This window comes from Rhinatrema bivittatum, chromosome 3, assembly GCF_901001135.1.
Source record: "Rhinatrema bivittatum chromosome 3, aRhiBiv1.1, whole genome shotgun sequence".
Lineage (NCBI taxonomy): Eukaryota > Metazoa > Chordata > Amphibia > Gymnophiona > Rhinatrematidae > Rhinatrema > Rhinatrema bivittatum.
In genome coordinates, this window is record NC_042617.1 from 472,449,441 (window position 1) to 472,476,458 (window position 27,018).

At 44.5% G+C, this 27,018-nt stretch overlaps 1 protein-coding gene across 1 annotated transcript in view; it reads left to right on the forward strand.

Moving 5' to 3' along the window:
* Positions 1 to 1,591: 1,591 nt before the first annotated feature.
* The window catches only part of LOC115088623 (b(0,+)-type amino acid transporter 1-like), an 81,306-nt gene continuing 55,879 nt past the window's right edge, over positions 1,592 to 27,018 (forward strand). The window contains exons 1-2 of the mRNA XM_029596883.1: positions 1,592 to 2,359; positions 6,626 to 6,759. Coding sequence (XP_029452743.1) covers positions 1,592 to 2,359; positions 6,626 to 6,759 — 902 coding nt within the window. The remainder of the gene's footprint in view (positions 2,360 to 6,625; positions 6,760 to 27,018) is intronic.

The window sequence follows — 27,018 nt, forward strand, 5'->3', positions numbered from 1 at the left end:
TTAAGGCAGGCTGTCCAGTCCATTGATGCTTCTTCATGAAGTCACTCTTGGCTCTCTGACCTGGCCATCTTTACCTTGCTCCTAGCCTTGTGGCCTCCTGGCCTACTCTTGCCTTGTACCTTGTCTTGTGGCCTTCTCAGGCCTTTCCTTGCTTTGTGGCCTCTGGGCCTGCTCGTACCTTGTACTTTGCTCTGTGGCCTACTCAGGCCTTTCTTTGTCTTGTGGCCTCTGGGCTTCCTCTCACCTTGTGCCTTGCCTTGCCTTCTAACCAGGCCTCTCCTTGCCTAGTGTCCTTCAGGCCTTATGCCTAGCTATCTTTGGGCCTCAGAGTTCTCTGTTCTATGTTGTCTTTGTCTAGTCCTTGCCTGTCCTGTCCTTGTCTGCTTGTCTACTCCTTCCCTTGTTTGGTCTTGTCCTGCCCTGCCCAGTCCAGTTCCTAGTAGCCTAGTTGCCTCTACTTGCCCCAGTCTATATCCAGTTCCAGTCCCCAGCCCTTATCTGTATCCAGTCCCAGTTTCTGCTCAGTATCCAGCCCAGTCTGTGTTGGTATCCAGTCCTAGCCTGTGCCCAGTATCTAGCCCTCAGTTCCAGTCTGTGTCTATCCAGTCCTCAGCTTCCACCTTGTCTCTGTCACATCGTCCAGCCTGTGCCTGACCTCAGTTTCTGCCTGTGCCTGCCCTGCTTTATCCAATCTGCCCCTTCTCATCCAGCCTGCCTTACCATGGTGTTCTGCCACTGAAGCCAAGTCCTACCGGCACCGAGAACCCAAGTGCTCAACTTGTGGGGAAGGAGGCTGGCTAGGCAGAAGGTAAATCCCAGTCTAGCCCTGTGGCCTTACCCTACTCCTGAGGGGGGTGTTTCACGACCCCAGCCAGCATGAATAAACATTAATACTGTTCTTTGTATTTAAGGTTATTTGAATTGGAGTAGATAAGCTTCATTTTGGGGGATTGGTAGTATTCTTTTTATTTTCCTGTGCCATTCCTGACTCAGGTTGGCTAATCTAGCCAGTTATCTGGCTTGTTCCATCTGCTGCAAATATATAGTGATGGTACCTATATAGACAGTATCCCCAGTCCCATCCAACCCAATGGGAAATAACCAAGTGTGGGCTCTGAACGCAGCTCTCCCATACTGTAGTATTGAGGATCATGAGCAGAGATCAGTGGATTAAAATGTTCCTGCTCCTCCTATGACAGAGAGCTATGCAGTTACATTAGAGGCTGTTGACTGAGAGCTTGACTTGTCTCTAATTAATAGTTCTTAATTTTAACTGGTCAACTACTGTAAACATTAGTAGATGATTTTTTATCTGGGATAAAATCTGTTGTGCAGTTTTCCATTTGTTAACCCATAAGAATGGATTTTCTGATTCAAATTATTTATTTAGGGTTTTCAATGACTCATTCTCTTACTCTCTCTATATATAGATCATTAACCACAGAAAGATAACATAAATGGCACTAAGTATGTTCTTTGAACATCTTAGTGTAATTATTAACTTAAATGTTAATCAAGGCATATTTTCCCCAAAGCAGATTACTAGGGATTTCTCTTTTCACCTTTGTTGAGAGTTTAGTAGCTACTAAGGATGTTCAGATCCACCAAGAGGGCAGAATTAAAAGAAGAAGATGGCAAATCTGTCTCTGATGTCATTCTGAACAGAAGAACAGGGAAGTTACGGCTAAAGCGCAAGGTTGGGCTGGTTAGTGCTGTGTCATTAATCGCAGGCACAATGATAGGCTCGGGAATTTTCATGTCTCCCGAGTTTGTGCTGCGAAACATGGGAAGCCCGGGAGGCAGTCTCACAATCTGGGCTGCCTGTGGCCTGTTGGCTATGTTGGGTGCTCTGTCTTATGCAGAGCTTGGAACTGTTATTAAGGAATCTGGGGGAGAATATATTTATATCTTAAGGAATTTTGGCTCACTTCCTGCTTTTCTTTTTGCCTATACCTCCGTGATTGTGGTGAGGCCAGCCAGCATTGCAGGCATTTCTTTGAGCTTTGCTGAATACGCAGTGGCGCCATTTTATCAAAGCTGCACGGCATCACCGGAAGTTGTGGTGAAATGTGCTGCGGCTGCCTGTGTACTGGCTTTAGCGTTCATTAATTGTCTTGATGTAAAGTTGGCCACGAGTATTATGAATATTTTCACTGCTGCCAAACTGACAGTCTTGGTGATCATCGTGATGGGCGGGGTGGTTTTACTTGCAAATGGAGAAACTAAAAATTTACAGAATGCTTTCCAAAATACAGTCATAGGTTTTGGACCTGTAGGTGTGGCTTTTTATCAGGGACTTTGGTCTTATGATGGATGGAACAACTTGAACTATGTGACCGAAGAACTCAAGAATCCTGAGGTAAGAGATTAATATTCTAATGCCAAAAAGTTGACAGACAATAGCATGACAAAGAAATGCTAACATACTAGAGCAATCTTACAATGATTATGCTAATGCATATTTATTTTGTCTGATCTGTACAGTCTTATCTAGTTTACAGTTCCACAAATATTTTGAACCTTCAGTACTGATTCTTTCCCATCTTGAGGAAGGCAATTTCCAAAAGCCATTTATGCAGGCAAATGGCAATTTCCCTGGGAAAACGCACTATGGAATAGCTAATAAGGCTTATTTCCCTGCAATAGGCATGAGCCACACTAATCCTACTGCGGGGTTTTTTTGGCCTTATTACATAACCAGATAAGGTTAGCACCAAAAAAGCCCATGCTAAAATACAAGTAAAAACCAGAGGTAGGTTTAGTTCAGTTTATCTGTAAACCTTGATCAAGGATACACAGGTTTACTTTAAATAATCCAACACTATAGCCACAGTGTTAACAGTATCACTTCCTCCTGCTAAAAATAAAAATGAATCTTAAATATGAATTCTCAAATAAAGGAAAGAAAAGTTTTAATTGAAAGGAAAAGACCTCAGTACTAATGGAAAACGCCACAGGCTGAATCCCAAATCAGCTGGTGAAGTCACCAGTCTAAAAAACCTCTCGCTTTTTAAATTTCTTACACAATAATTTGATTTTCTATTTCCAAATCATTTTTTCTTTCTTTTCAATTTTTCTAAAAAAAGCAGAAGTATGCCTAGTATTGCAAATCAATTTTAGATGATACCTTGCTGAGTCCACTGCATTACAGATTCCATACAGCACTTGACAACTTATTCTCCTAGAGGAAAAATCCATAAACTGCTAGTATGGTAATTAATAAGCAATAGTAGCTTGTGATCTACCTAATGTTTGGGTATTTGCCAGGTAATTGTGACTTGGATTGGCCACTGTTGGAAACAGGATACTGGGCTTGATGGACCCTTGGTCTGACCCAGTATGGCATATCTTAGGTTCTTATGTTATGTTCTTAATTGCCAGGTAGTTGCAAATGAAGGCTCATGGCAGCAGATCATAGACCCAGTTCTGATTAAGGCAGAAACCCAAAAGAAGCAGCAGAGAACTGCTAGACCCCCTCCCCCCACAAAAAAATAATTATGTTTAAGAAATGAAAGTGACTCATTCTAATATCTGATGCAACACACAAGAACATAGATGACTTTTATAGAAGGGAATGGAGAAAGTCAACCAAAGTAGACAAGTTTTACAAGATAGCCCTTGCAGATGACACAAGTGGCACATATAATACAATATAGTTTGGAAATGTTACCAACAAACAGCAAAGCAAGTAGAAATCAGATATTAAATGAGAACATACGAGAGGTTTGGATGTAATTCACTTCTTCATCCATGTCTTCCCAGCTCTGCTTCACTTATTGTATGAGTGGAAACAGTGAGAAGATCACATGCATGTGTACTATGTTTAAAGGCATTGGCTGACTGAGTCTCAGATCAAAAGCATTCTGTTCTTCCCATAGTTCATCTTCATTGCGCTGGATTCAGAGCAGGTTCTGTGCATGTAAATATGTTAACCCATGCTCTCACAGGTACAGCACCCAAGACTTGCCAAAGCAGAACAGCATCCATAAGGCAGTTCTCCTTCTTAATGTGATGCCTAGTTCTGGCCAGCTTCATTATCCAAAAGAATCTTTTTATCTTTCAAGCTGCAGTAGAAGATCAGTGTCAAAGGAAAGGCTTGCTTGTGGTAAATCAGCAATTTCAAATGAAATAAATGTAACCCCTGGGCTGATAGTCCTGGATTAAGGTCCCAGGACCCACACCTCAAACAGTCCTTGCTATCCAAACTTCCCAAACTGTTACTTTTAAGTTAATATCTAGGATTGTCCTCATGGAAGAATTCTCTTCTAGGCCCTGGGCATTCCATTTAGTAAATCCCAATGTTAGTCAATTGCAAACAGCACTAATAATCACAGCAGCAATAATCACATTGGAAGCACCAGATGGTTTCCCACATAACTTTACTGATGAATGGTGAAAATGATGAAAGTTCTTTACAGTGTTTAGTGTTTCAAATCAGATATAACAAATTTAGTTCAAGTATATTTGTGACCTTTCTTCTCTCTAATAAATGTATACAGATAGTTCAAACAACTTCACGTTTAGAAATCCAATTTCTTTTTCCTCTCCAATCAATGTTAGGGCAGTTTTAAAGCTCCCTCCCAACTGATAAGGGGCAGTTTCGTTTTGTTCAATGTAGTCAAAGGCCATACAGAAAAATCCCAGACACTCCTAATTCTCCTGAAGCTCTTCTTCCTTCTCATTACTCATGGTACTCGATGGGCACATTTATACTCCTCCTTGAATCTCCTCAGGATGATTGTGAACCTACTAGGTCCAGGTACTCTCTCTCTCCCCTTCACTCCTCCATTCAGGAATGGATGAGAACCTCTCCTCTTCAGAACTCCTCACAGTTCACCCATGTTCTCAGACTGAGAAACACCATTCCTTTACTTTACATACACCGAGCCTCTGAGTGAGTACTCAGGCATGCCGGAAAAAAAAAATGTTTCAAAAAGGAAACCAAAAATATGAGATGAGGAGGGTGGAAAAAACTCCTGTCTCTGAAACACAAAACATTAACAGGTGCCCAGATGATGTGGTCTGTACTGTTTCAGACACAGTCCTTCAAAAGGGTGAAATCTCTCTTCCTTTCTGAATCCAGGTCTCAGTCCAAAGACCCCAGAGGCTTTCCTCCTGAAAAATAAACAAATCCAGGGTACAGCCATAGACATGCTGTCCATGGAAGGGTCAATTTAAGATTCCATGCCTCAAAATGGTGGCAGGAATGAATATGCTCTAAGAATACACCAATCTAGGATCCCACATGGAGGAACTACAATCCCACAATAGTTATTCTGTTTCCTCCAAGTCAGCAAATGAATAATTCCTTCTGGTAGAAATCTGTTTCTATTAGAGACCTGGAAAGATGTCTACATAAAAGATTGACAGACATGGATATTGTAGTTAGGATGTAAATTATTACTGATATGTACTGTGCAGTAACTGATAGTGGTGTGCATTCGTTTTGAACTTAAATGGAAAACGCAACTTATTTTTTTTTTTTAACTTAAAAAAAAGATGAGGCTTAAACGATCGGATTTCCAACTTATTCAACATAGCTATGTTGAATAAGTTGGAAATCGCGATTGTTGATCTAAATAAAAATTTAAACCCCTCACCCTCCTTAATTCCCCCCCCAAGACTTACCAAAGCTGGCCAAAAGTTCCGTGAGGGTCCGGGAGCGGACGCGTGGGGAATCACGTGACGTCCGCGTCACGTTGGAGTGACGCGGCGTCACGTGATTCCCCTCGGGTTCGCTCCCGGACCCCTCGTTGGGCCAAAAAGGCACTTTTGGCCAGCTTGGGGGGGTCAGGAGGCCCCCCCAAGCTGGCCTCCTGACCAGCTTGGGGGGGCCTCCCTGGTCAGGAGGCCCCCCCAAGCTGGCCAAAAGTTCCTTTTGAGCCCAATGAGGGGTCCGGGCGCGAACCCGAGGGGAATCACGTGACGCCGCGTCACTCCGACGTGACGCCGACGTCACGTGCTCCTTGCAAAGGAGTTCAGGAATGGCGTCCTGACCCCGCTGGACCACCAGGGAGTTTTGGTAAGTCTTGGGGGGGGGGGATTAAGGCGGGTGAGGGGTTTAAATTTTTATTTGCACATATGGACATAGACTCAACTTATGGAATTTTCCATATGTCCATATTGACCGCAAATGGGACCCCCTTTCGACTTATGGACTTATGAACTTAAACTTTTGGTCTGCACATCCCTAGTAACTGATATAAGCATACCACATTGAACTTCATTTTATCTTTGCCTGATCATGTGTAATAATTAGTAATGTGTAGCACAAAGAAATTAGAAATAAAAAAAAAAATCTTGGATCGATTTGGAGTCTTTGAAACTGCGACTAGCAGCACTAGCTAGACAAAAGCACTATGCTGTTAGCTAGTGGAAAGATTTTCCCTTGATTTTGTAAGTTTCCAGCTTTTTTGTGATCTTGTATCAAGCGTGAATAAGAGAATCACCTCTGTAGATTACAATATAGGAACTGAGCCAAAAGAATTTTAATGGATATTTCACATTGACAGACGATTTATCATTTGTTTGTACATCTGTCCTGGATAGCCCTAACAACACAGAATCTACCACAGAATGCTGTTTCTTGGCATTTTATTCCAAACATTTTATTTAAATTATTTAGGTGAACCTTCCAAGAGCTGTGATGATTGCTATTCCTTTGGTCACTTGCCTTTATTTACTGGTTAATGTGAGCTACTTTGCAGCAATGACACCTGCCGAACTTTTGTCTTCAGGTGCTGTGGCCATTAGTTGGGGGTAAGTAAGCTATTTTATTTTTTGAATTTTTGTCATCCTCTTATTTTTTCCCATAACTTCATCTTCCCCTCCTATAAATACAGCAGAAACATTGCTGGCAGAGAGGGCTGTAATGGATGCTTCACCCTGGTTGGGTGCCTTCAGCTGAGTAAGCAGTACAGATGTATGTTATGGACTCAGTCTCTGTACAACTCGTATTCTTGCTGAAGACACCCATGCTATGAGCTGCAGTCATAGGCTGCGAGTGCATCAACTCTGTGGTAACCCCTGGGCTAGCGTCTCCTCTTAGGACCCGAAGGACCACACCTCATTTATGGGCTTAGATTGTTCACTTGTCCTCTCCTAGTAAGCCCCTCTGACAACCAGAATTTTCTTATTGGGGGAGAAAACAAATTTATAGGCTCTAAGCATTGATCAAAGCTTAATCACACATTAAAGTCTCTTGTAAACAGCAGTAATAATCATGCTGGAAACCCATCTGGTTTCCAACTTATCTTTTATTGCTTAAGAATGGAAATTGATAAAAGGTACTTTACAGGTCTTGTCATTTACAAGTCCAGTTTTACATCTCAGATCTTCAGTTATCTCTTTAGCTCTATTTCTGTCCAATCGGTGGTGTAGTTTCTGAGCTTCCTCCTAATAGCTGGTGAATATCTCAGTTTGCATGTGTTAAGATATATGCCCAATTTTCATACCTTTAATCCTCTTGCTCAGTATTCTCCTCACTTCCCTGTCTGTACCTGGATGGTACCTCCATGCTCCTCTCTTCCGTGGTTATCTCGATGAAATGGTTGTGGAGTACCAGATGGATGCCGCTGTTCTTTTTCCAACCCCTCTTGCTTCTTCTCCAAATATGAATGTTCTACAAGGACACCCATGGTCTGCAGGTTCTCTCTTGGTAAAAGACACCGCTTCCAAAAGATGGTAAAGAAACTGAGTCCCTGGCCATAATGTACCCAGGCAGATAGCAAAAGAAAATTCTTAGAAAAAGGAGAAACCAAACCAGAGGAAGGAAGAGTGGGAAAAAAGTTCCTTCTCAAAACAAAAGGTCCCCAACAATTTAGGCAAAGGCATCCAGTCTTCTTTACTTCACCCAGGTCTCAAATCCTAATGCCCCCAGGGCCTTTCCTAAAGGAAATAAACAAGAACAGGAACCGCAAAGCAGGGCTAACAAAATATCCACACAGTAAGATGGTGGCAGGGGTTTATATACTTAGAGACCATCATCTCAGGCTCCCACATGAGGGAGATGAAACCCAACAAAAAGGATTAAATGGTCAATTTTCTTAGTGGAAAATGGTAAACAGTGGAGTGCCTCAGGGATCTGTACTTGGACCGGTGCTTTTCAATATATATATAAATGATCTGGAAAGGAATACGTCGAGTGAGGTTATCAAATTTGCAGATGATACAAAATTATTTAGAGTAGTTAAATCACAAGCGGATTGTGATACATTTCAGGAGGACCTTGCAAGACTGGAAGATTGGGCATCCAAATGGCAGATGAAATTTAATGTGGACAAGTGCAAGGTGTTGCATATAGGGAAAAATAACCCTTGCTGTAGTTACACGATGTTAGGTTCCAGATTAGGAGTTCCCACCCAGGAAAAAGATCTAGGCATCATAGTGGATAATACTAAAATCGTCGGCTCAGTGTGCTGCAGCAGTCAAAAAAGCAAACAGAATGTTAGGAATTATTAGAAAGGGAATGGTTAATAAAATGGAAAATGTCATAATGCCTCTATATTGCTCCATGGTGAGACCGCACCTTGAATACTGTGTACAATTCTGGTCGCCGCATCTCAAAAAAGATATAGTTGCAATGGAGAAGGTACAAAGAAGGGCAACCAAAATGATAAAGGAGATGGAACAGCTCCCCTATGAGGAAAGGCTGAAGAGGTTAGGGCTGTTCAGCTTGGAGAAGAGATGGCTGAGGGGGGATATAATAGAGAGCTTTAAGATCCTGAAAGGTCTTGAACGAGGAGATGTTAATTGGTTATTTACACTTTCGAATACTGGAAGGACTAGGGGGCATTCCATGAAGTTAACAAGTAGCACATTTAAGACTAATCGGAGAAAATTCTTTTGCACTCAACGCACAATAAAGCTCTGGAATTTGTTGCCAGAGGATGTGGTTAGTGCAGTTAGTGTAGCTGGGTTCAAAAAAGGTTTGGATAAGTTCTTGGAGGAGAAGTCCATTAACGGCTATTAATCAAGTTTACTTAGTGTTTGGGTAATTGCCAGGTTCTTAGTGTTTGGGTAATTGCCAGGTTCTTGTGCCCTGGTTTGGCCTCTGTTGGAAACAGGATGCTGGGCTTGATGGACACTTGGTCTGACCCAGCATGGCAATTTCTTATGTTCTTATGTACTTTATTCTGTCCCCGCACGCTGGTAAGATGTAGAGATTTGTTAGGCTCTGTACACTACAATGTGCCTAAATCCTATGGCTACTGTCAGAAGACACAAAAACGTTGCCTTGTTAAATCTAATGCATTGTAGATCATAATCAAGCACTTAATATATGGGCAATAAGGCTAAATAAATCTGCAGACATGATTAATCCAAATTACTTTCTTAAATTAAATTTATTTGCAAAACTATTGTTCTGCATTAACCATTTTCAGATTAAACAGACACTGCTGAATCATATTAGATGGTTAGATTACAAATTATAAAACCAACATCCATTGGGAAGCGAGGTCTCAGCTGTGAGGTGCCTAGAGCAACAGGTGCTGGACAGAGAGGTGAGAGGCAGAGAGCGCTATTAGGTGCCGCGGGTTGGACGCACGTTTTCCTCCCCTTACTGAATAAGGGGTAAGGGAAAACGCGTGTCCAATAGCAGGCTAACAGTGCACTCCGTCGGAGCGCACTGTATTGTATTGGCCTGATAGTTTTCAGTTGCCTTTGTCCTTCCATGAGGCTTTGACATAGTGCTGGTAAAGCTTGCTCATTCATGCTTGGTTCTGAAGGTGTCACGCCCTGTCCAAACACACAGCACTCTGGCAGCTCAACTTCTGTCTTCAGAGACCCCGCCCTGTCCAAACACTGTCTCTCTGCACAACTGTTTCTCTCTCTCTCTTTTTTTTTCCCCAAAGGTAAAAAAAAAAAGATTAAAATATCCTGCCTTTCCTGCACTAACTTATTCACTTTTGTTTCTCTAACCATCTCAGGTGGTGCTAGACTCCTTGACCTATTTGTTTCATGACACTCTTATGGCTCTTCCTGTAGCCAGGCCCAATAAACCTGCTTTGCTCTCTAAACTGAAAGCTTTTAAACTGTTGGCTTTTTGTGCTCCCTGAGCCACTGCCTTTTACACTTCTCAGCACTCTGTGCACGAGTGTGCTCTGTACTCTGTTTAGAGCCACAGGTCTTCTTGTCAGCTCCCTGTATTTTAAAAAGAAATCTTTTCTTTGTAGACTGCTTTACTGCAGTGTGCTCCATGAGCCACACCCTTTAAACTCTTCAACACTGCTTTGCCTCCAAACATCTTGGCAGGCCACACAAACAACAATTTTCTCTCTCAATCTCCCCTGGAGGCTTGGCTTTTCTCTGTGCCTTGTGTAACACTATATGTGGCAAGGCTTCTTTCAGTGGTTTTATTTACAGTGCATATCAAATTACAGCATATCTGCTTACCTTCAGCATTAAACATATACCATTACCATGCAGATATATGTTTCACCTTTAGGACAGCAATATTGCACAGGAACTGCCTTTTCTGGAGACCTGGGCCTAGTCTACTGATCTCAGCTGGGCTCTGCCTCCTAACCTCCCTAGCTGGGTCCTTCCCACAGGAATTGTTTCTCTCTATAGGATTTTAAGGTGGACCAGCCATGTATTCTGATCCCGAACAGGTTAAGAAGGGAAAATAGGGCCACTTCCTCACAGTCCCCTAGTCTTTTAATTTTTCTGAAAGAGCAAACAATGAATTTGCATTGACACATTGCATTCCACTCATGATTTGATAGACCTCTATCATATCTTCTCTCATCCATCTCTTCTTCAAGCTAAAGAGCCTGAACTTCTTCTTTCTTCATAGGGGAGCCATTCCATCCCGTTTAATCATCCTTCTCTGTAATTTTTCTAGTTCTGCTATATTTCTTTGAGATGTGGCAATCAGATATGCACACAGTAATATAAGTATAGTTGCACAATGAACTGGTACAGAAGTATTATGATATTCTCCATTTTATTCTCCATCTGTTAGGATTTGTGGGTATGTGGGCCCTGAGCCAAGGTGAGAGATGGTAGTGCCCACAGGGAGGAGCCCCGTGAGCCTCACCATTGGGAAGTGAGGTCTCAGCTGTGAGGTGCCTAGAGCAACAGGTGCTGGAGAGAGAGGTGAGAGGCAGAGGAAGCTAGAGAGAGTGACCCTTGGTGGTGGAGTCATGGAATGTTAGTGCAGGGGGCTGATGTCAGTACTAGCTTGAGAGTCCTTGAAACTTTATTAGAGAAGTAGAGTAACACTGCTCACAGAGCGGGGAGTGTGGCCAAAGGCGCTGGGGACCCCCAGGATCTATGAAGTGGGGTATACCCACGGAGAAGTCCTCTGTAGTGAAGATATAGCAATGGTCCGCAGAGCAGGGTACACCGATGAGGGTCCTCAGTAGCGATGGTACGGCAATGGTCCGCAAAGTGGGGTACACCGATGAGGGTTCCTCAGTAGCAATGGTATGGCAATGGTCCGCAGAGTGGGGTACTCACTGTAGCAGAGTGAAGTTCCAAAGAAGGCCCCGGGGAACAGGCAGAAGTCCTAGGCGGAAGGGCCTCCGAGGAGCAAATAGCCAGAGACAGGAAGGGCCCCCGAGGATCAGGTACCCAGAACATCTCAAGCCATGGAAGCAGGAGCTGGAACAAGAGTCTGTAGCAAGCAAAGCAGATTCAGCAATGAGGGAACTCGTTGCCAAGTTGTCGAACGGCAGGGCCAGCCGGCTTAAGAATCCTTGAACAATGACGTCATCCGAGGGGGATGCCCCCGAGGTTCCCGCCATGACGTGCATAAGACTGGCCATGTAGCGCGCATGCGTGTGCCTAAAAGACTCCAAGGGCAAGATGGTGGTCGGCAGCGTCCACGCCCTCCAGGGGGGGCCTGGGAACCAAGGCGTGTAGGCCGGCGATAGCTGGCTGAGGCCACGAGTCGACCCAGAGGAGTCAGTGTAGTCAAGCAAGAGGTAAGCAACAGCGGTCGCAGCCGTCTGCAACCAACAGGCATAACACCATCATTTCCTAATAATTCTTAACATTTTTTTAATCGCTGCTGCACACTAAGCTGAGGATTTCAATGTATTGTCCATGATGATACCTAGATCTTTTTCCTGAGTGGTAACTCCTATATGGAACCTAACATCGGGTAACTATAGTTTTCATTTTTCTTCCCTATGTGCATCACATTTCTCTTGTTTACATTAAATTTCATCTGCCATTTGGATGTCCAGTATCTCAGTCTTACAAGGTCCTCCTGCAATTTCTCAAACAACTTGTGATTTAACAACTTCGATAATTTTGTAATATCTGCTATTTGATTACCTCACTTGTTTTCCCCTTTTCTAGATCAATTTTAAATATATTAAAAAGCACTGCTTGCAGTACAAATCCCTGGGGTACTCCACTAATTACCTTTCTCCACTGAGAAAACTGACAATTTAGAGTTTAATTTTTTCATAAGTCTCTTATGAGCGACTTTGTTAAATACCTTCTGAAAATTCAGACGCACTATGGGCCAGATTTTCATACCTACGCGCAGGCGTAGATTTGTGCACGCAACCCGGCACGCACAAATCTATATCCGATTTTATAACATGTACGCGCAGCCGCACGCATGTTATAAAATCCAGGATCGGCGCACGCAAGGGGGTGCACACTTGTGCACTTTGCGCGTGCCGAGCCCTAGGGGAGCCCGATGGCTTTCCCCGTTCCCTCCAAGGTCGCTCTGAAATCGGAGCGGCCTCGGAGGGAAATTTCCTTTCGCCCCCACCTTCCCCTCCATTCCCCTATCTAATCCGCCCCCCAGCCCTACCTAAATCCTCCCACCTTTATTTTTTTATTTACGCCTGCCTCCAGGCCGGCGTAGGTTGTGCGATCCCCAGGCATGGCTGCTGCGCTGGAGGCCTCGCTCCCACCCCTGCCCCACCCTGCCCACTCCCCGCCCCTCTTTTTGAAGCCCTAAGACATACGACATACGACATACAGGGCTTGCATGCATTGCCGGGCCTATGCAAAATAGGCTCGGCACACGCAGAAGCGTGTTTAAAAGGGTTATGCGTGTATATTACGTGCATAACCCTTTTAAAATCCACCCCTATATCCACTGCCTCACCATTATTTAAAGGTTTATGAACCTCTTTAAAAATAAATGTAGCAGATTGATGAGGCAAGACTTTCCTTGGATAAATCCATGTTGGCTCTGTCTCATTAAACCATGTCTATATGTTCAGTAATTTTGTTCTTTAGATTGGTTTACCATTTTTCCAGCAATGACTTCAGGATCACAGATGTATTATTCTCAGATATCTCCTGGTGTCCTTTTTAAAGATTGGCGTTACATTGGCCACCCTCCAAGCTTCAGCCACAATAGACGATTTTAATGATTACAAATTAATAGTAATAGGTATACAATTTCATTTCCGAGTTCTTTGAGAACTCTGGGATGAATAACATCTGGTCCAGGTAATTTACTACTGTTTAGTTTGTCAATTTGCCCAATTATATCTTCTATGTTCATCATGATTTGTTTCAGTCCCTTTGAATCATCACCCATAAATATAATTTCTGGCATGGATATCTCCCAAGCATCCTCCTCAGAAAACACCAAAGCAAAGAATTAATTTAGTCTTTCTGCTATGGCCTTATCTTCTCCAAGTCCCTCTTTTATTCCCCAAACATCTAATGGTCCAACTGACTCTTTTGCAGGCTTCCTGCTTTAGAAGTATTTGAAAAAGGTTTTATTATGAGTTATTGTCTCTATGGAAAGCTTCTTTTCAAATTCTCTTTTTATCTGTTCTATTGATGTTGTGCATCTAACTTGCCATGCTTATGATTTTTCCTATTTTCTTCATTTGAATCCTCATTTCATTTTTTGAAAAGTTCTTTTGGCTAGAATAACCTCTTTTACCTTACCTTTTAACCTTGTCAATTTGTTTGGCCTTCCTTCTGCCTATTTACTATATGGAACACATCTAGTCTGGGCTTCCAATATGATATTTTTAAGCGTGAGAATAAAGGGAAGAAAATACAACACCTATACTTACAAATCTTCCCTAATTGCCATCATAAAAGGCACTACCATAATACACCTTCATTGCCTTATCAATAATTATATGGCAAACATATTGTACAATTGTTTTTTTAAATATATTTTTTTATATGCAATTAAAAACTTATCTCAATGTTTGAAGTCCCATGTCTATCATCTATGCATCAGCCAGGCAAGTTGTCAAGTGATCCTCACATCCAAGTCCTCCAGCTATCTACTTTCCTAATGATTGAATCAGCAGCTATGATGGCCATCTTAATCCTTTCCTCCAGGGCACAAGTGCTTGGAGACTCATCTTAGGTGCATGAGGATATTGCATCATCTGGAAAGGAGATCCTAGCTACAGGATCACTTCCTGCTACATCAAGATTATGCTGTACTTCCTGGTGACTTTGGAGTTGGGACTTTACTATGATATCCCTGTAGGTTTCCTCTATGAATTTCTCTGTCTATCTTTGCTCCTTCGGGTCATCGCTCTAACCTCTAGGGATTGGACTTGTTCTCTGAGAGACAAGAACTGTGGGTGTGTGTATAGGATTGTATGAGAACCTGTATGTGTGAGAGCTTGTCTGCATATATGTCTGTGTGGGAGGCTCTGTGTATCTGTGTTTAGAGACTGTATGTGTGTATATTATTTGACTGTGAGAGCCTGTGTACATGTGTGTGTTTGTTAGTGCATACCTGAGAGAGCCTATTTATAAGACACACAATGTGTGTGTGAGGAAGAGAGAGGGAGTGTGTGTGAAAGCATTGGCATATATATGAGAAAGAGAGCGTGTTTGAAAGTATTGGCATGTATATGAGAGAGGGAGTTTTGTGAAAGCATTGGCATGTATATGAGAGGAAGTGTCTGAAAAAATGACTGTGTTAGTGTGTGTGTGTGTGTGTGTGTATGTGTGTGTGAGTGAGGGAGAGTAGAAGATAGTATGTGCAGCTCTACCTCCCCTAATGCACGATAATCTCATGGTGACTGGAAATCAAAAGATCCCAGGTATGGAGAGCAGATTTTTTAATCCTTATTAGTTTTAATTATTGGGTGTAATTTGATGTTTCTATTGTTTTTAAATATATATTTTTTGATATTAGAATATTATTTAATTATTGGATATTTTGTTCATCAGATGTTTTGAAATATTTTGTTGGTATTTGGGAAATATTGGAACACATTTATGCAAGTGTTTTTTTAATTATTGGATGTTTGTCAGCTGTTTTGACATTTATTCTTTTTATTAGCATGATTTTAATATTATGAATGATATTTTATATCTCTGATTTTATTGCTTGATGTTTTGAGAGGAATGATTAAGTTTCTGTTTTTCCATTGTTGCACCACATATGGGCTTGTGATTTCCAGTTCAGTTTCTGTTGGCAGATTTCTATTCTGCATTAGGTGAGGGTCTGTCTGTATTTCAAAGGTCCAGTTTTTGTGTAACTTTAATTACTGCTGTGAACATGATGATACTTATCACTGGCTTTTACAGCATTATGGTTGCACTTCCTCATTTCTATTTTAAATAGAAGTTTGCTCTTTATTAATTTCTCTTGCATATAGAAAGAGGTTTTGAATGTTCTTGCAGAAAATATTTTTTCATTCACATATTTTATTGTATGCTGTTAGTAGATTAGGTGATTATTTTAAGATATTAGTTAATATTCCCTCTAAGGATTGGGTTGTTGTGAGCATAAATTTGATAGGCTTTTTGCATCAAAGAAAGTAGTGCTCAGAGGGTAATATTAGGAGGGTGTACAGTGTTCTAGAGCACATAGCAACATTTTCTGGTGCACCACCAACTTCAGCAGTCATCCTACACCCCTGTGGATGACAGCAAATGCTTTCATCCATTATAAGGATTCAATGGCTTATCACTGAATGCAAAACAATTAACATTCTTCTTGTGAAGAACTATTTTTAGTCCTAGTTGCAGTGCATGGACAAGGTATTAAAAGACAGATGTACTAAGCATTCTTACCATAAATATATAGGGGGAAATTACAAGGTTATATGGATTTTGAATACATATTTGGCAGCTAATTTTCAAATGGAAGCTACTTGATAGCGGAGTCCCACAGGGTGTTTAGGAGGTTCTTGTAAGCCTTTTGACAACATTCATTTTCACCTGTCCTGGAAAGTTGTTATTGTGTAGCACCCTGTAATAACATATAAACCACTATTTTAATTTAAAGGGTTACCTTTACGTGACATACTGTTGCAGGTCTGGACCCTTGAACCAACGTGGAGTTGGAGGATCCCTGCAGGCCTCCACCATTGGCTGGAAGAGCTAACTGTGGCAGAGGCCCAACTGGAACTTTACCTGTACCAGCACTCGTTCCCCTTAGGTTGAGCTTTCGGTTGCTGGAGCCAGCAGGTCTTAGTTGGAGGCCTCTGCTGATGAGCTGGATGTCTGTAGAGATGGTCAGGGAAAGTTGGGGTCAGACAGTGGTTAGTGGCAGGTGGCATTAAATCATAGCCGTAAGTCAGGCGGTGGTTGGTGGCAAGCAGAGTTCAAGCATAGTTAACTATCAAAAGGCTGAAGTCAGAACCAGAGATCCATCCGAGGGAAGGTGGGACAGGTAGGCATGCAGAGAGGCAAGGAGCAGCATAAGCAGACAGGCCAAGCAAGACACAGAAGAAACTGAAGAACTGAAGACTGACCACAAGACGAAGACCTGATGAAGAGCTGAAGACTGAGCACAGGATGAAGACCAATACCAGGAACTGGGGAACAAGGACCAGGAACTGAAGAGAAGACCAGGAGCACAGGAATGAAGACCAGGAACATAGGCAGAAACGCTGAGGCAACTTGCTCTACTTTGCAGTAGTGGACTTATTGCCGAAGTGTGGACTACAAAGAGAGAGGCCCTTTTATAGGGTGAGGGTTGTGATGTAATCTCTGAGTAACGTGGGGAATTTCCCAGCATGAGCCTTTTAAATCTGGGGAGGTTATGCACATGTGCACCTTAGAAGCAGCATCGGGGTAAGTCAGTGGCATCCTGCCGCAAGTGGTATTGGCCTTGCTTGAGAGTGGTGGCCTGCCGCATCGCAGCCTGAGGTGTTTGTGTCAGCATTGGGGCTAGAGATAAGAGCAGCAATCTGTGGGGTGGACCAGCAGACCACTGAACGCAACACATACCCCTTTAGCTAGAGTCCAGAATAAAAGTAAAGTCATTTGAAAAATCAAATCTTGGTTTAATATTTTGCTTTAAAACACATGCAATACTATGTTCATTTGCTGTACTATTTTCCAAAGCACATGCTGAGTAGTCGGACTCTCAGCTTTGAAATACACAATGTTTCATTTAATTCCCAGCAGAGTATAGCTAATTTGTGTATTTAATAATACTGCATATAATACTTATTTTTATAGCACTGCTTGATATACACAGCACTGTACAAAGGTAATAAGTATTCAGGTATGATAAGTCCCTTATCATATCTGGGTACCTGAGGCAATAGGAAATAAAGTGACTTGCCCAAGATCAGTGAGAGAAGCTAGATTTGAACCCATGTTTCACTGATTCTCAGCCCATTATTCTAACCAATAGCCACATTTGAAAGCTAAGCATTTATGACTTGGACTGATCACTTTCAGAAAGGGTTGGAAGGTGAGGGAGGGGAAAGAAGGTAAACATGGAAGGGAGGGGGAGTTTGAATATGAGAGAAGGGGGACGGTGAGAGTGGAAGGCAGAGTGAAGGGTAGAAGGTAAGTAATTAAATCTAAAATCCAAATTCACTGAGCAAGTCTTTTGTCTGTACCAGCACCATGGGTATTTCCTGGCAGCTGATCTCAAGATGTATGAGATTAGCAGCCAGGAAGAGCTGACTTACAAGTTTTAAAAATGTTTCTGATGCCTTAAAAAAGTATTGATGAAGAAAAGATGCATGTTAAAGGGTTTTAAGTTGTGTGTAGTTACACACAAACAGCTTAGAGGGAACATTGCTTTCAATTATCATTATTGTTATGTTGTAAGAGGATAGCACCCACCCCTATGGTAGACAAATCTACTTCCAAGATGAATGGCTTGGATGGGTCTGTGTGGTGCAAACATGGATCAAGAGTAAACTCCTCTTTAAGATGCTGGAAAGCTTGAATAGCCTCCTTGGTCCAGTTTTTGGTATCTGAACCTGTTACAGGGATGGACCTTTGGACCGAAGCTAGGTTGACGCTACCTGCAGGGAGGGGCCCTGCAGGCCCTCATCCTCGACTGGCAGAACTGACAGGTGCGGAGAACCAACAGGACCTTCACCAATACTAACCTTCATTCCCCACAGGTTGAGCCCTTGGGTGCCGGGGCTGGCTGGACTTAGGTGCAGGTCTCCGACGATGAGGAATCCCATGATGACAGCAGGCGATAGCAGTCAAAGCATACCAAGGGTTAGGGCAGGCGGCGATCAAGCAAAGTCCAGGAGGCGAGCAAGGGGTCAAGACAGGTGGCGAACGTACCGGGGTCAAGGCCAGAGAAGCAATTTGGAGGAAGCCAGGAGTCAGGAACACGGAGTCAGGAACACAGAGATACGCAACCAGCTACTCCTAGGTGCTCGACCTGTTGCTGAGGCGTCCACTGCAGGACAGAATGGGCCTTAAATAGGGAGGCTGCAGTGACATTATTGGAGGGCACCATGGGAAGTTTCCTGCCGCAGGCCCTTTAAATTGAGGAGAGACGCGTACACGTATACCCAGGGTTGCTTGCACAGTATAGCGGCGTACCTGGTGCAGAGTGGTCTCTTGAGCATGGTGGCCTACCACGTCTGAGTCAGGGAGAGCATAGCATTGGCATCCCGGCTGCTTCCTTAGATTTCAGGTGAGTGTGGCTGGCCGCATGGCGGTCCGTGGTTGGCCAAGCGTAACAGAGAAGGTCCCTGAAGATTTCATTGATCACGAATTGGAAGACTGAAGGAGTATTGCACAACCCGAAGGGCATTACTAGATAGTCATAGTGTCATGAGTATTAAAGGTGGTCTTCCATTCATCATCTTCCTGGATTTTGATCAGGTTGTACACTCCCAAAGGTCCAACTTGGTGAATATCTGAGCGCCTCAAAGGTTGTCAAAAAGCTTTGACATTAATGTAAGAGGATAGCAGTTTTGTTGTGAACAATATGAGCATGAGCTCCTCTTGCCATGGCACAATTGGTACAACCTCGTGGGCCAGGCCCTAAGGTTTGCGCCAACGGTGGATGAGCAAGTCTTAGCATGGGCCAAGCAAAGACAAAGTCCAAGAGGATATGGTGGAAGCTGAAGGCTTTATGGAGGCAAAGCTGTGGTTGAAGTTGAAGACTTCACAGAGGCAAAGCTGTGGCTTGAAGCTGAAGATTTAACAGAGACAAGGCTGTGGCTGAAGACAAAGCTGTGGCTGAAGCTGAAGACTTGACAGAGACAAGCTTGAAGACTGGAACAGAGCATAAGAACATAAGAAATTGCCATGCTGGGTCAGACCAAGGTCCATCAAGCTCAGCATCCTGTTTCCAACAGAGGCCAAACCAGGCCACAAGGACCTGGCAATTACCCAAACACTAAGAAGATCCCATGCTACTGATGCAATTAATAGCAGTGGCTATTCCCTAAGTAAACTTGATTAATAGCCGTTAATGGACTTCTCCTCCAAGAACTTATCCAAACCTTTTTTGAACCCAGCTACACTAACTGCACTAACCACTGTTATAATCTGGTATGTCTGTAGACCCTGGATCGGGGTGAGAGCTGACTCCACCCACAGGGAGGAGCCCTGTGAGGACTCACTGCAATAAGTGTGGCCAAAGCTGAGATGGACATAACAGCAAAGAGACTTTATTGTTCTGGAATGTAGAATATCCCACCAAGTGGGAAGAGAGAGGCACAGTCCAGAGGAATGGGTAGCTCAATGATGTTATCCCTGGTAGTGTCTGCGGAGCGGGGTACGCCGGGGAATCCCTCCTTCGATGGAACTTCTCTGTATTGATCCGGTAGTGGCCCACAGTGTGGGGTATGCCGAGAATCACAGGAGAATGTTGAGAGTAGAGCAGGAGGTCAGTAGAGCTGAATAGCAGATGGTACTCACTCTGAAGTGTGCAAGGAAGGTTGTTGAGGCGAACATGGTAGTGGCCCAAGGCATGGGGTACACCTGAGGTTCTGTCAACTGAAGGTAGCGAAGTCACAAGGCTGAACCAGACAGAGTGGATGAAGAGAGACTCCAAAAAGGAAGGCCCTCCGAGGAGCGGATAGCCAGAATGTGACAAGGCCCTCAAGGAGCAGGTACCTAAAGCGTTCGAGTCTCTGGGTCAGGAGCAAGTTCAGCGTAGCAAAGTAAAGCATCTCCGAAGGAGTGGAATTCAGCAGGAAGGAAGTCCTTGCTAACTCGTAGGTAGCTCAGACCGGCTGGCTCAAAAACACGCAGGCAGATGACATCATGCGGAGGTGATGCCCCTGAGGTTCCCGCCATGACGTGTATAGGATGGAGCCTGGCGCATGCGCGCATGCCTTAGTTAATCCCTGATTCAAGATGGTGGACAGGATTGCCCACGCCGTCCCAGAAACGCTGAGGAGAGCGGCATGCAGAGGCAGAGGTCACCAATTGTCTGAGAATTACTGATGCAGGAAAAAAGGAGTTGAGCAACAGAGGTTGCAGCCATCAGTGACCGACAGGCGCAACAATCACATCCTCTGGCAACAAATTCCAGAGCTTTATTGTGCGTTGAGTGAAAAAGAATTTTCTCCGATTAATCTTAAATGTGCTACTTGCTAACTTCATGGAATGCCCCCTAGTCCTTTTATTATCCGAAAGTGTAAATAACCGATTCACATCTACTCATTCAAGACCTCTCATGATCTTAAAGACCTCTATCATATCCCCCCTCAGCCATCTCTTCTCCAAGCTGAACAGCCCTAACCTCTTCAGCCTTTCCTCATAGGGGAGCTATTCCATCTCCTTTATCATTTTGGTTGCCCTTCTCTGTACCTTCTCCATCGCAACTATATCTTTCTTGAGATGCGGCGACCAGAATTGAACACAGTATTCAAGGTGCGGTCTCACCATGAAGTGATACAGAGGCATTATGACATTTTGTGTTTTATTAACCATTCCCTTCCTAATAATTCCTAACATTCTGTTTGTTTTTATGACTGCTGCAGTGCACTGAGCTGACAATTTCAAGGTATTATCCACTATGATGCCTAGTGGTGGACCCTAATATGGAACCTAACATCGTGTAACTACAGCAAGGGTTATTTTTCCCTATATGCAACACCTTGCACTTCTCCACATTAAATTTCATCTGCCATTTGGATGCCCAATTTTCCAGTCTTGCAAGGTCCTCCTGTAATGTATCACAATCCGCTTGTGATTTAACTACTCTGAATAATTTTGTATCATCCGCAAATTTGATAACCTCACTCAGCGTATTCCTTTCCAGATCATTTATAAATATATTGAAAAGCACCGGTCCAAGTACAGATCCCTGAGGCACTCCACTGTATACCCTTTTCCACTGAGAAAATTGACCATTTAATCCTACTCTCTGTTTCCTGTCTTTTAACCAGTTTGTAATCCACGAAAGGACATCACCTCCTATCCCATGACTTTTTAGTTTTCTTAGAAGCCTCTCATGAGGGACTTTGTCAATGCCTTCTGAAAATCCAAATACACTACATCTACCGGTTCACCTTTATCCACGTTTATTAACCCCTTCAAAAAACTGAAGCAGAATTTTTAGGCAAGACTTCCCTTGGGTAAATCCATGTTGACTGTGTTCCATTAAACTATGTCTTTCTATATGCTCTACGATTTTGATCTTTAGAATAGATTCCACTATTTTTCCTGGCACTGAAGTCAGGCTCCCTGGTCTATAGTTTTCCGGATCGTTCCTGGAGCCCTTTTTATATATTGGGATTACATTGGTAGAGATGTGAATCGGAACCGGAATTGGCTCGGATTCCGGTTCCGATTCACATCGTGTTTTTTTTTTTCGTCCGGCCTGATCGCGGTTTTGTTTATCGGCTGTGTCCGAGCCGATAAACAAAAAACCCACCCCGACCCTTTAAAACTAACCCCTTAGCTTCCCCCACCCTCCCGACCCCTCCAAAAACATTTTACAGGTACCTGGTGGTCCAGTGGGGGTTCCGGGAGCGATCTCCTGCTCCCGGGCTGTCCTCCTGCTCCTGGGCCATCGGCTGCCACTAATCAAAATGGTGCTAATGGCCCTTTGCCCTTACCATGTGACAGGGTATCTGTGCCATTGGCCTGCCCCTGTCACATGGGTAGGAGCACTGGATGGCCCGCACCATTTTTAAAGATGGCGCTGGCCGTAATGGATGGCCGGCAACATCTTTAAAAATGGCGCATGCCATCCAGTGTTCCTACCATGTAACAGGGCCGGCCAATGGCACGGATACCCTGTCACGTGGTAAGGGCAAAGGGCCATCGGCGCCATTTTGATTAGTGGCAGCCGACGGCCCGGGAGCGGGAGATCGCTCCCGGGACCCCCACTGGACCACCAGGTACCTGTAAAATGTTTTTGGGGGGGTTGGGAGGGTGGGGGAAGCTAAGGGATTAGTTTTAAAGGGTCGGGGTGGGTTTAGGGGTTATTTTTGTGTGCTGTTTTTCCCACCCTCCCCCAAAATGATAAGAGAACCCCCATGATCAATATCGTGTGGTTTTCCTATCATTTTGGGGGAGCCCCCGATTTCTGATGATTTTGAAAATATTGACGATATTTTCAATCGTCCGAAGCCCGATTCACATCCCTATACATTGGCCACTTTCCAGTCTTCAGGTACAAAGGTTGGCTTGAGCCCTTTGTGCTGCGATGTAGTTGACACAGCTTCATAGCCAAACCTACATAGCCTGTCAGCAGTTGGCGAACATGCCTTGTAGTGGGACAGAATGGAGTTTTACCTATACCAGCTCTTAGGTTCTGTCTGCCAGCAGGTCTCAGGCAGGTCCCTAGGGTAGAGACAAGAGCAAGAGTCCAATAGCACACTGTGGTCAGGACAGGCAGAGGGCAGACAGAGTCAGAAGCAGGTCAAGGTCAGGGCAGGCTGTAAACAGATGAGATCAGGTCCAGGCAGAAGGTCAAGATCCGGAAAGTCAAGCCAAGGGAAGAGAAGACATACTGAAGATGCTGAACAATATGAATGAGACAAAGCTGGACAGGCGGGCTAGATGAAGGAATCAGGAAGAGGCAAGACAAGGCTGTACAAAGCAAAGCAAAGATGGAGAACACAAGGTAAGGCAGGAGAAGGCAAGCTGAAGATGCAGGAACTCAGGAATGCTAGGAACACACACTGCAAAGCAGGAGACCCGTTGCTGAGGTAAGGAACTTCTGCGGAGCCTTGGCTTAAATAGTCCAAAAGGCTGGCATCATCTGGAGGCGTCGCTCAGGGTTCCCGCCACTGTGCATATATTATACATGCATATGCGTGCCTATGCAAAACCCAGGTCACAGTGGCATGGTGGCATGGGATTCTGGGTCCAGTGGCATTCCTGCTGTGCTGAGGCTGGATTGTATTGGGGCCAACTGGAGAGAAAAAGTGGCATGGGTGTCTTCCAGGAGCACCAAGACTGACTGGCATTGGGGATGAGTGCCGCGGCTCGTGGGTTCGCGAATCTTAACAGACTGGGGATAAATGGGGAAGTAACTTTCTGAATACTCAAGGATAAACTGGTTTTATGGGATGAAGCTGTTTTTTTCCATTTTTCTTATAACCAATATACCCCTTGGGATCCTGCCACTGTTGGAAATAGGACGCTGGGCTTGATGTGTTGTGTTTGGGGACTGCTAGGAGAGTGATCCCAACTTGAGGGGATTGTGTGCCCATGGGCCTTGGCACGATCCCAGAGGAATCCAAGACAGCACCGAGGGTTGGCGAGACGTGTCCCAGCATGGATGAGATAAAGTCTGACCCTCTGCCGGACCTGCATGCTTCTGGAAAGCCAACAATATTATGTTGGTTAGTGAACAGTCCTCCGACCATTCCCAGCCTTTTCAGACCTACCGCTGGGTAATGGCAAGAAGCAGCAGGCCGGACTGAGGATGAGGTCAGACGGAGGCCTTGTGATACAGAAGACTCGAGACATGGACAAGAAGATTCTGGATGTGGACGAGGAACATGGAAGACTCTAGACGAGACGAGGAGCTGGGAAGGTTCAGACAGTGGCACTGTCTCTCAGGGCGCCCTACACAGCCCACCGACACAGGCGGATCCAATGGGCTGGTCACGGACCACCCTGTCTCTGTAGCGCGCCCTACACAACCTGAAGAAGCTGGTCACGGACCACGTGAAGAACGGGACTAGCACAGGAAGGGAATCCAGCTGAGACGAAACTCCAATGACAAGAACAGGAACCGACGAGACGGATTTACCCCAACAAGGTGTCATCTGGAGAACCAAAGGAGCTGGAGGATCAGGAGGACTTGGAACGAGCGAAGGAGGAGCGGAACCTCGGAACATCAGGAAGTGGAACATCAGGAAGCCTGGAACATCAGGAAGTGAAACATCAGGAAGCCTGGACTAGGAACCTCGGAACATGAAGACATGGAAGATCAGGAAACCACGAAGACTCAGGAAGCAAGACGAGACATGAAGCTCCAATGAAGAACGAAGACCTGACGGAGCGCTGGAAGACAAGACTTCCAGGAGCGGGAAACTTCAATGCAAGGCAAGGCAAGACTGAAGGTGAAGCCCTCTAATAGGGCTGAGACAGGAAGACATCATCAGGTGGGGCCTGGGGCATGTCCGGCCGCGGGCCCTTTAAATCTTGAGAAGAGGCACGCGCTGGTGCCTAGAGGTAGGAACAGGAGACAGGAGCAGCACCACGGACAGTGGCGCCGCCGCTGCGCACAGGAACAGGAAGCAGGCCTGAGCAGAGCAGGACGGCATCGGGAGCAGCCTCCAGGCCGCGACGAGAACTGAAGTCTGCGGCTTCCTGCTGCTGAAGACAACGCTATCTCGCGGCTCCCTGCTGCGGGTGAGGACAAGACTGGGAGCGGCCTCCTGACCGCTTAGGAGGTCGGAAGTGCGGTGATCCAGGCCACATGGTGCGGCAGCGGCAGTAACGGTGGCCTCCTGGCAGCTTGGTGAAAGGTAGGTGAAGAGACCTGCTCACGGAATGGGCACCGCGGGCAGGAATCATAACATGATGGACCTTTGGTGTGACCCAGTATGGTAAATCTTTTCTTCTTAATGCAGAAATTATTGTTGAATATAATTGCTTGTAGGGCTTATCGTTGTAAGTGTTGCTTTGTGCCTTCATCATTATTCCAAGCTCAATCTGCCAAGGTTTTGCCTTACAGTGCTTCTAGTTATTTGTTATGTCATATTTGTTAACAAGAATGCCTTTTTACCACCTTATGTTTCCTGTTTTGCTCACAACTTACTAGTAAATTATTAACTACTGTTTCCTATGCATGGTGATGCTAATGATGGGCTGGTCACGGGACAGCCCCATGACTGACTACCTCACCCCTGAACACCACCAATACCACCATACTCCTGCTTCTCCTGGGGTCCATTAGCTGTGTGTGCGCAAGGCGCACAGCTATTCTTAAAGGACCTATGGCACCCTGTGATGATCTCACAAGCTTGACCCTATTTAAGCACAACCAGCACAGCAGATCCCTGCCTCAGCAACAGGTCTTCCTATCTAGTCTGCAGTGTGTGTTGCTATCTGTTGTGCTTCGTTGTCCTGCTTGTTCTTCTGACCTGCTGGGTTCTCTTGCCATGCTCCTGTCCTACCTTGCATCTTGTTTTGCTTTCTTGTCCTGTTCCTGCCTTGGCTTCCTCTCTGGTGCCTTGCCCAGCCCATCCCATCCATCCCCTGAGTCTGTCCCTGTCTAGTCCAACTTGTCTGCTGCCTGGTACTGACCTCCGCTATGGATCCTGACTCCTCCTTGCTTGCTGCCTGTCCCGATTTTGGCCTGAACCTAAACTTGTCTTCTCACTGCCAATCCTGACCACTGCCTGCATCTGGACTTTCTTCAACCTCTCCTTAGGGGATTCTCGCAAAGCCCTGCCAGCCTCTGTAACCCAAGGGCACAACCTGCGAGAAATGGGGCTGGTATAAATGAAATGACTCAGAACTAGGGGTCACGAAATGAAACTCCAGGGAGGATGACTCAGAACCAGCATCAGGAAATATTTATTCATGAAGAGGGTGGTGGATGTCTGGAATGCCCTTCCATAAGAGGTGGTGAAGACAAAAACAGTGAAAGAATTCAAAGGGACATGGGATAAACACTGTGGATTTAGATTATTTATTTAGATTTTTTATATACCGGCATTCGAGACAGCAGTCACATCATGCTGGTTCACATAAAACAGGGGTGCAATGTAAACATAACAATAACAATGGTGCTGAAAAGGCAGTTACATATAACAAGGTGATAAGAACTTGGCTTAGAGGAAGAGAAAGGACAGGTTATTAATTTACACAAGTAAACGATAGGAGATAAGGTCGACCATAGTGTAGATGGAGATTAGGGGTGGCTTGGAAGTATTAGATCAATTGACGTCCAATGAAGATGGAAATGAAGAAAAGAGTGTATGGGGGTAACTTGCTGGCATGCTGGTTACTATTCTTAACCAGTAAGCCTTCATACTGTTAATTCAACCTCATCATTGCTCTCTGCTTCAACCACAGGGAGAAAAGAGGAAAAAGGGAATTATATTTAGACAGCAATCAACAAGGACATTTAATTTTACGGTCTGGGAAAACAAATAAGCATGGGGGTAACTTGCTGATGTGGCTGCTATTACCCTTAACCAATAAACCTGAAACTTTTGATGCAGCTCCAACATTGATCTCTGCTTCAATGGTGAGAGGTGACAGGGAATTGGACTCAAACAGCAACCAACAAGGGCCCTGACTTGATGGTCTGGGAAACTGATAAGTATGGGGGTGACTTGTATGGCACAGCAGATACTACCATAAGCTTGCTGGGCAGACTGATGAACCGTTTGGTCCTTTTCTGCCGTCAATTCTATTTTTTCTATAAGCTCCTGCTTTAGTCCCTGTAAGGACATGTCTGCTAGCCTT